The 10,000-nt window shown below is 46.0% G+C and overlaps 1 protein-coding gene across 1 annotated transcript in view; it reads left to right on the forward strand.

Moving 5' to 3' along the window:
• The window catches only part of LOC310856191 (lymphocyte cytosolic protein 2-like), a gene marked incomplete at its 5' end in the record, with an annotated part of 15,818 nt that overhangs the window by 1,829 nt on the left and 3,989 nt on the right, over positions 1–10,000 (forward strand). Inside the window, 9 exons of the mRNA XM_083761452.1 lie at positions 787–815; positions 1,102–1,190; positions 1,768–1,825; positions 1,857–1,979; positions 3,350–3,441; positions 5,047–5,219; positions 7,358–7,386; positions 8,351–8,444; positions 8,702–8,822. Of these exons, the coding sequence (XP_083617578.1) occupies positions 787–815; positions 1,102–1,190; positions 1,768–1,825; positions 1,857–1,979; positions 3,350–3,441; positions 5,047–5,219; positions 7,358–7,386; positions 8,351–8,444; positions 8,702–8,822 (808 nt within the window). The remainder of the gene's footprint in view (positions 1–786; positions 816–1,101; positions 1,191–1,767; positions 1,826–1,856; positions 1,980–3,349; positions 3,442–5,046; positions 5,220–7,357; positions 7,387–8,350; positions 8,445–8,701; positions 8,823–10,000) is intronic.

Genomic DNA, 10,000 nt, shown 5'->3' on the forward strand with positions numbered 1-10,000 from the left:
AAATGGTGCCCGGTCAGAATGGGTTTAAGTATTTATTTAAAGACTGTTACGCCGCGGACAAAGCCAACTCGGATCGTGACAAAATCATGACAACGAACACAATGTTTTGGGGGCCGATCAAATAATTCATGAGAAGAAAAACAAACAAATAGTGTTGTTGTCGCCTGCCTTTATTTTCTTCTTTCTAATGATTTGATCGGCCCCAAAATATTGTGTTTGTCGTCATGAATGATTTGTCACGATCCGAGTTGGCTTTGTCCGCGGCGTAACCGTCTTTAAATAAATACTTTTTGAAAAGCCTATGGAGAAAATGAACGGAGAATAATTTCCTGGGCCACTCGTCGTTCTGAAAGGGGGCGGGACTGCGACGCTCTATAAGGCCGATATGCTGATTGCAGCCCATATGCTGTAATACGCCTCTTAGGGCTGTATTTTGCGTGTCTTAAGTACCAGGTCTTATTCCCTAACTTGAGTAACTAAAGACCTGGAGGCGTGATCAATGCCATTTGGCTATTCTGAGTGGCCAAAGAGCATTGACCACGCCTCCAGGTCTTTAGTTTACTCAAGTTAGGGAATAAGACCTGGTACTTAAGTTAGGGAATAAGACCTGGTACTTAAGTTAGGGAATAAGACCTGGTACTTAAGACACGCAAAATACAGCCCTTGATGTTTTGTACTCATGCCTGACCATTAAGATCCAAACGGGTCGAAACGTTGTTCAAGAAATAGTTCAAGAAATAAAGATTGTTCCCGGGAATAATAATTAATAACATAATGTTTCAGCAGATCGACAGGACCTCGCTACCCAGACGCAGGTATGTGTCTGTCTGTCTGTCTGTCTGTCTGTCTGTCTGTCTGTCTGTCTGTCTGTCTGTCTGTCTGTCTGTCTGTCTGTCTGTCAGTCACATTGAAATATAACGTTAATGTTGACTTATTTATTTAGACCTCAGTGATGCTTGCGGAACTCGACTCCGTCTCGTTCCTGACCGCATCACTGTCGTGGCAATAATCACGTTAAACCACACCCTCTCGTGTAATATTGCTTAAATGAATCCTATGGACATTGTATGTATGAATCCTATTGGATGGTCTGTATTGCAGGACACCAGATGCTCTCTGCAGACCAGCAGACTGGAAACCACAGCTTCTCGTCAGACTCGCAGGCTGCAGGCTGGGCTGAGGACGAGTTTGTAAGTCCGTCCGTCCGTCCGTGTCCAGTCATCATTATCATTATTTTTCTGGAACAACATATTTTCAGATGAGGGTCAGCAGCCAATTACATAGAATTTCTGGGGTGCTTGACATGAAATAGTTTGAGATCCACTGATATAGAAACAGGTTTTCCAGAAAACTGTCATGATCTAGATTCTAGAAGACATTTAGTAGAATCTGGTCTCACTCGAAAATCCCCTAGCTAGCGTTGGAGGGGCTAGCTAGCCAGCGCCCCTAGCTAGGCGTTGGAGGGGCCCCTCAAAAACATATCAAACCAATAATCTGACCAACAGTTTGAGAACCACAACCACACTGGTCTATCGCACTGGAGTGGTCAGGAGATGACCTCCCTCGGTCGCGAACCGGGCAGGTTTCTGATTTTTTTCTTCCATATGTGTGCATGCGTGCGCGCGCACGTGTGTGTGTGCGTGCGCGTGTGTGTGCGTGCGCTGTGTGTGTGTGTGTGCGTGTGTGCGTGTGCGTGTGTGTGGCGTGCCCTCGTGTGTGTGTGTGTGCGTGTGCGTGTGTGCGTGTGCGTGTGTGCGTGTGCGCCAGGTGGAGACTGACAGTGACGACTGCGATGACTACGAGGACCCTGACGCTGATAGAGACGGCGGGGCGGGCAGCGGGGGGATTACGAGTCACGGACGACGGCGCCTTCGCCGACGACGACGACAACGACTACGAGCCGCCGCCCTGCGAGCCCCCCGAGGACCTCGCCCGCCAACCATGCCCCGCCCTGCCGCTGCCCGACGGAGACTACATAGGTCAGTATTACACGCATTCACATGCAACGCAACACCCCTCACTCACACATTCAGAGGGACGCTATCGGTCGCCAGGAGCAGAGACGTGTGTTTTCAACTTTTCAATCAGTCTAACGTTCATTAGAAGGACAATATCAGTCACCAGAAGCAGAGACGTGTGTTTTCAATGAGTCTAACGTTCATTAGAAGGACAATAGTAGTTACCAGAAGCAGAGACGTTTGTTTTCAATCAGTCTAACATTCTTTAGAAGGACAATATCAGTCACCAGAAGCAGAGACGTGTGTTTTCAATCAGTCTAACATTCATTAGAAGGACAATATCAGTCACCAGAAGCAGAGACGTGTGTTTTCAACCAGTCTAACATTCATTAGAAGGACTATATCAGTCACCAGAAGCAGAGACGTGTGTTTTCAATCAGTCTAACATTCATTAGGACAATAGTAGTTACCAGAAGCAGAGATGTTTGTTTTCAATCAGTCTAACATTCATTAGGACAATATCAGTCACCAGAAGCAGAGACGTGTGTTTTTAACCAGTCTAACGTTCATTAGAAGGACAATATCAGTCACCAGAAGCAGAGACGTGTGTTTTCAACCAGTCTAACATCCATTAGAAGGACTATATCAGTCACCAGAAGCAGAGACGTGTGTTTTATTGGTCTAACATTGTTACAATTACAATTTAGGCATTTAGCAGATGCTTTTATCCAGAGCAATGAACTTACAATTAACGATGTAAATTGTACAGTCACGTACTGTAGAATGCAGAGAAACAGTGCATCTAGAAACTATCTCAGGTGAAGCTGGTACCTTCACGAACGCAGCGAAGCTGGAAGTACCGTCGCTAAAAACTCCGGGACAAACGTACGCTCCCAAACGCACGTCCCATACTCTTCTCATTATCCAATCAGAACTGCAGACTCACTCCCAATTTTCAGTCTGAAAACCCACCTCTTCAGCCTTGAAGACCTTACAGGCGTATGCATTTGCAAAGACTCAACTTGTGTAACTAAGATAGCATTTTATGCAGACATAATAGTATTTACGCATAGTACTTTTATTATATAGATATTCCACTGTTCTTAGCTCACGTAGGATTCATGATGACTATTTTTAAGTATTTGCTGTAGAACCATGTGTTGTTCTTGCTTACTGAAAATCGCTCTGGATTAAGAGCGTCTGCTAAATGCCTAAATTGTAAATTCCTAAATTGTGTGTGTGTGTGTGTGTGTGTGTGTGTGTGTGTGTGTGTGTGTGTGTGTGTGTGTGTGTGTGTGTGTGTGTGTGTGTGTGTGTGTGTGTGTGTGTGTGTGTGTGTGTGTGTGTGTGTGCGTGTGCGTGCGTGTGCATGTGCGTGTGCGCGTGCACAGATAACAGAAACATGAGGGCATTTTCCCGAGGAGGACAGCCCATTTTGGCGCCCCGCCCACAGGAACCAGCCCCCCTCCCCTCCACCCGCCTGGTGAGTATACACCATAGACTGTAAAAAGATATGGACAAAGCGTTCGCCGGGTCTGATATGGACGTAAAATGAAGCCTGTCAGTCCTTGTATTGTAAATCGCCATCTTTCTAGATCCATTTGGGCCCAGCTGGCCCATTGGCTGGCCCAGACAACGAGGCGGGACTTCCCCCCTTCTTCTCCGTTGGTTTTTATTTTGACTCGAGTGGGTGGGGACTCCCGATCATAGACTGTAACGGTAGCCACGCCCCTCAGAACATACGCGGCTTTATGGTCATTCTTTTAATAAATGGGACCATAATTTTCCAAAAAGAATATTATGACATGAGAAATGAGACTTTAAACTAGTGACTGGAAGCAGAAAGTATTCATGACCATGTTTATTGAGGTAATACAGTCTAGGTGAAGTTGGGCCCAAACACATGGACTTCTATGGGGATATGGGTTTTTTTGGGCCCAATGACGGCGCCACAACAGGCCATTATATGAACTTTCAGGATGTCCCGATTTCCTTAGTGGCTTCACAAAATAACTGTCTGACTGCCCCCCTGGTATACACCATGCAACCAAGAGCCTGTGGGATATGTAGTTCCTTATTGGCCTGAACATAAGACTACTGTATCTCTGGGATATGTAGTTCCCTATTGTCCTGAATATTTTTTCCAATGGAAATATCCTAAAAAAAAACATGATATAATCGGGGACTAGAGACTATTTGACATTCAATGTTCTTTTTCCACAAATGGGTTTTGAAAAATGGTGGTCGTCTTATGATCAGAGTTGTATTCGGCACAATAACGACATGTGGGGACCCTGGGGCCACATGGGGGGGCTCGGGGGCCACATGGGAAGGGACCTAAGGGATCTAAATACTTCCTTAATGTAAACGAAGTCCACACCCACAGCACCAGAGGGAGTGCAACAAACCATGTACAACCCAGATTCGGCACAAACAAGGGACTAAATTATTTTCGCTCCTATGCCACCAAAATGTGGAACGCCCTACCAACAGTCATTAAGACATGTGAATCCCTTGACTCCTTCAAAACCGCTCTCAAAGGGCACCTACGGATGGCTGCAATTCGAAACTGGCCCCCGTAAAATCTGAATCCCCCCCACCCCCCCACCCCATTTCCCCTCACTGTATATTGTATCTTTTCCCTTTTTTGCTTCCCATATGATGAATTCCTGTTCTGTTCTTTAGCTACATAGAAATGTCTATTTGTATGTCTCTAAATGTTTGTATGTCTTTAAATGTTTTGATGAATTGAACAATGTGGACCCTGTTGTAAACAAGTGTAATGCTTAATTGGGTCGTCCACTCACAGTTGACAGTCTTTGTATTGAGTTTGTGCTTAAAATGTACTGTAAATTCTACAAACTGTTAATAAATATTTCAATCAATCAAAAAAAAAAAAACAGGCCCTAGAAGAGAAGACTATACTGTATATGCTTTAAAAAATAGCAGATGTGCCTGCCAGCTTGCAGCTCTGGTTGAATAGAGTTTTTCTGCCCCCTGGTGGTCAAACAGTAGTGGGACTCTAGCATGAAAATGAAGAGAAGTAACTGAACTGTGTGTGTGCATGTGTGCGTGTGCGCGTTCACAGGCAGTGGAACCTTCGCCACCATTATCAGCAGCTCCTCCGGTGTTCAGAGAAAAGAAAAGATTACTAGGGCAGCCATCACGCCCTCACGCCCTCCTCCCTAACAGACCGTCTCCGTCTCCTCTCCCCTCCGAGTCCGTGGGCAGGAGAGACTCCACCGCCCGCACGCCTCCCTGGTCAGAACACCTTTAATATGTATTATTATAGACTCCACTGCCCCGCACGCCTCCCTGGTCAGAACACCTTTAATATGTATTATTATAGACTCCACTGCCCCGCACGCCTCCCTGGTCAGAACACCTTTAATATGTATTATTATAGACTCCACTGCCCCGCACGCCTCCCTGGTCAGAACACCTTTAATATGTATTATTATAGACTCCACTGCCCCGCACGCCTCCCTGGTCAGAACACCTTTAATAATGTATTATTATAGACTCCACCGCCCCGCACGCCTCCCTGATCAGAACACCTTTAATATGTATTATTATAGACTCCACTGCCCCGCACGCCTCCCTGGTCAGAACACCTTTAATATGTATTATTATAGACTCCACTGCCCCGCACGCCTCCCTGGTCAGAACACCTTTAATATGTATTATTATAGACTCCACTGCCCCGCACGCCTCCCTGGTCAGAACACCTTTAATGTGTATTATTATAGACTCCACTGCCCCGCACGCCTCCCTGGTCAGAACACCTTTAATATGTATTATTATAGACTCCACTGCCCCGCACGCCTCCCTGGTCAGAACACCTTTAATATGTATTATTATAGACTCCACTGCCCCGCACGCCTCCCTGGTCAGAACACCTTTAATATGTATTATTATAGACTCCACTGCCCCGCACGCCTCCCTGATCAGAACACCTTTAATATGTATTATTATAGACTCCACTGCCCCGCACGCCTCCCTGGTCAGAACACCTTTAATATGTATTATTATAGACTCCACTGCCCCGCACGCCTCCCTGGTCAGAACACCTTTAATAATGTATTATTATAGACTCCACTGCCCCGCACGCCTCCCTGGTCAGAACACCTTTAATATGTATTATTATAGACTCCACTGCCCCGCACGCCTCCCTGGTCAGCACACCTTTAACCCATTCTGACCTGAGATCAGATTCTAAAAATGTCAGTCGTTCTTCGATTTTTTTAAAACAGCAGACCTACAAGCTCGTAGCTATGTGAGCTATGAGCTTGTAGATCTGCTATTTTTCAATAGCTAAAGCATGACATGATGCTATAACACCAAAATGGGTTCCCGTTCAGAATGGGTTAATATTTACCCATTTCCTGAAAAATGACTTGGACTTTATAGGTGGCGGTTTCTCACAGACAGCAGATGTATATATATATATAGCCCTAAACGTAAATATGCACTTGAACATGTAAATATATGTAAATGTAAAAGATGTCAGTCTAAGCGTGTGTATTAGGGATGTGCCGATGAGACATTTTGGCCGATATTGATATCCCATATAATTAATTGCTGTTATTATGGCCGATAACCGATAATATGATCTCATTCTGTATTAAAAACTATGATACTTGTAACTGTATCTGCACTGCAGGCTTATAGGCAAGTCAGATTTAACTTTATTATTATTTAACCCATTTTAGGTCGGGAACCCCTTTTGGTGTTAGCATTATGTTATGCTTTATAGCTATTTAAAAATAGCAGATCTACAAGCTCTACAAGCAGATCTACAAGCTCTTAGCGCGCCACTCGGTGGCGCGCTATGAGCTTGTAGGTCTGCTATTTTTGAAAAATCTATAGGAACGACTGACATAGAAACATGCAGGCTTTTTCAGAAAACTGTCATTTTCAAACAGACATTTTTATAGAATCTGATCTCGGGTCAGAATGGGTTAATATTGTGAGCTTGTAGATCTGTTCAAGCTGTTATGTTGGGCTTGTTTATCTGTAAAGATAAATCTGATTGATTGATTAATCGAACCGATGCAGATTAATCTAGAAACAACTATAGAATGGGCCGATGCGGATGTGTTTGCAGATTAATCTCTTCATCACTAGTGTGTATCCACACTTTCCCTGGGCTGTGTGCATGTGCTCCAGTTCCTGTCGATTTGATCCAATGAAAGCCAATGAAACTGGTCAGATGACCAATGATATCCAATGAAATCAACAGGAACTGGAGCACACACACAGCCCAGGAAAAGTGTGGATACATTATCAACCTGACTATTAATTAGCAGGAAGTACATCTAGTAATAATAATAATAAACTTTATTTATATAGCACCTTTCAGACATAAATGTAGCTCACTTTATTATGCTCTGTTTCAGGTTTGCTCCAGAGGCCAGGACGGAGGTGAGTCTCTGATTGGACAGTTATGAATGAATGAATGAATGGATTTTTATTTTCGTGTCTTGTTGTTAAGACCCATCCCTTACGGGATTATAAGACACCAACAACATAAATAAACAATATCACGTTCACTTCCCACACAGAAGTTCACTTCCCACACAGAAGTTACACCAAGTATTTGATCAAAACAGAAATAGGCTAAGCATTATCATAAAGTAAAATGGACAGTTATGAGTGTATATGTCATGATGATGTCATCCATGCTGAATATTGATGATGTGTGTCTGTTCTCCCCCTCCCCCCCCCCCCCCCCCCACACACACACACACACACGCACACACTGCACACAGACGCAACAGGAAGGTAAGACAAACTAACTGTCTGTCTGTCTGTCTGTCTGTCTGTCTGTCTGTCTGTCTGTACAATACGCATTTGCCTTGTTACAGTGTTACACAATGACCAAATATGTATGATGTAAATATCTCCTCTCCTCTCCTCTCCTCTCCTCTCCTCTCCTCTCCTCTCCTCTCCTCTCCTCTCCTCTCCTCTCCTCTCCTCTCCTCTCCTCTCCTCTCCTCTCCTCTCCTCTCCTCTCCTCTCCTCTCCTCTCCCCTCCCCTCCCCTCCCCTCTCCCCTCCCCTCCCCTCCTCCCCTCCCCTCCCCTCCCCTCCCCCCTCCCCTCCCCTCCCCTCCCCCCTCCCCTCCCCTCCCCTCCCCCCTCCCCTCCCCTCCCCTCCCCTCCCCTCCCCTCCCCTCCCCTCCCCTCCCCTCCCCTCCCCTCCCCTCCCCTCCCCTCCCCTCCCCTCCCCTCCCCTCCCCCCCTCCCCTCCCCTCCCCTCCCCTCCCCTCCCCTCCCCTCCCCTCCCCTCCCCTCCCCTCCCCTCCCCTCTCCTCTCCTCTCCTCCCCTCCCCTCCCCTCTCCTCTCCTCTCCTCCCCTCCCCTCCCCTCTCCTCTCCTCTCCTCTCTAAAGACATGCCTCCCAAACATCACACCTTTCCTCTTCCCACGTCCCATCTGCCCCCCCGCCCTCTGCCCTCTGGACCCTCGGCCCGCAACGCTGACAGGTACACACACACACACACACACACACACACACACACACACACACACACACACACACACACACACACACACACACACACACACATACACAGACACAATAGTTCACGCACAGATTAACATTTGTCCTACAAATTACCTTTGACCTGTGTGTGCGTGTGCGCGTGCGCGTGTGTGTGTGTGTGTGTGTGTGCGTTTACAGTCTTCCTCCCAGTTCGTCAGCTGCCGATTCTCTGCCTCAAAAACTCATGGGCGTTCACAGGAGCAGGTTGAGTGTTGGAGACTTAAGGGCCGCGCTCCCCCCCCGGCCCTCCCCCTCCCCCTCCCCCCACACCCCTCTGGGCCCCCCCTCTCTGGGCCCCCCCACGGAGGAGAGCACACAGGTACGCCCTTCGTCTCCATCAGGGGTCTTTAACACATTCTGACCTGAGATCAGATTCATACGAGGACACACACTGGTCTGATGAACCCATTCTGACCTGAGATCAAATTCTAAAAATGTCAGTCGTTCTTCGATTTTTCAAAAATAGCAGACCTACAAGCTCATAGCGCGCCACTCGGTGGAGCGATATGAGCTTGTAGATCTGCTATTTTTAAATAGCTAAAGCATAACATGATGCTGACACCAAAAGGGGTTCCCGTTCAGAATGGGATAACACATTTAGATTTAGGCCTGACGTCGACATTTTAAAAATGTCTTCTTAATCATCTGAAAAAACCTCATGTTTCTGTATCAGTTGTTCTCAATATTTCATGTCAAGGACCCCAAAAAGTGTATGTTGTATGATATGTTGTTCCAGGGACCCCCCCCCCCAGAAGCAAAGATTTGACTTAAAAACGTTCGCTCTGAAAGAATATATCTTCAAATATTTGCGCCACATTGTCGCGATTAAAATAGCAATTTGTTAAATATCTTTTTCAGTTTTTTTTATTTATTTTTTTATCAAAATAGCTGATCCACAAGCCCACAACGCACTGCAGCATGACACGTTGAGAGCTTGTAGATCTGCTATACCATTCAAAGCCACATGCTTGAGCTCCGCGACTCACTGAATGAATCACTGACCGGCCCCGTCGTCCATAAGCTTCCAATTCTTTCAAAATAACAAAAACCGGGAGAAATATTTCTGCGTGCTTACCTCGCTATATCATTATGATAAAGTCGCTGAATAATCCCTCGCGTTCATATTCTGAACGAGAGGAGGCATGTTGAAGTCAGAAATTAAGAGCTTATAGTATATCCATCTGGTCAAAACCATGGAGAGCTCCCTGGATGAGGAGATACGAGTCATTCTTTCTGAGCCGTAAACAGGGAAGTGAACGGCAACGCGCATGCATGCACGGAGAGCAAGGAGTATGGTGCAGAAGGAGAGGCCAACTAAAATATAGTTTGATATCAATATTGGATAAGTTATGACGTTTCCACACGTCTAAATGGGCTAAGGCTAGAAGCTTCGACACAATGGAAGGTCAGCCCTATAATCCTCTGTAACGTGTTAATTAAACACAATGGAAGGTCAGCCCTATAATCCTCTTAACGTGTTAATTAAACACAATGTAA

The sequence above is a fragment of the Protomyctophum parallelum genome, assembly GCF_964188405.1.
Source record: "Protomyctophum parallelum genome assembly, chromosome: 1".
NCBI lineage: Eukaryota > Metazoa > Chordata > Actinopteri > Myctophiformes > Myctophidae > Protomyctophum > Protomyctophum parallelum.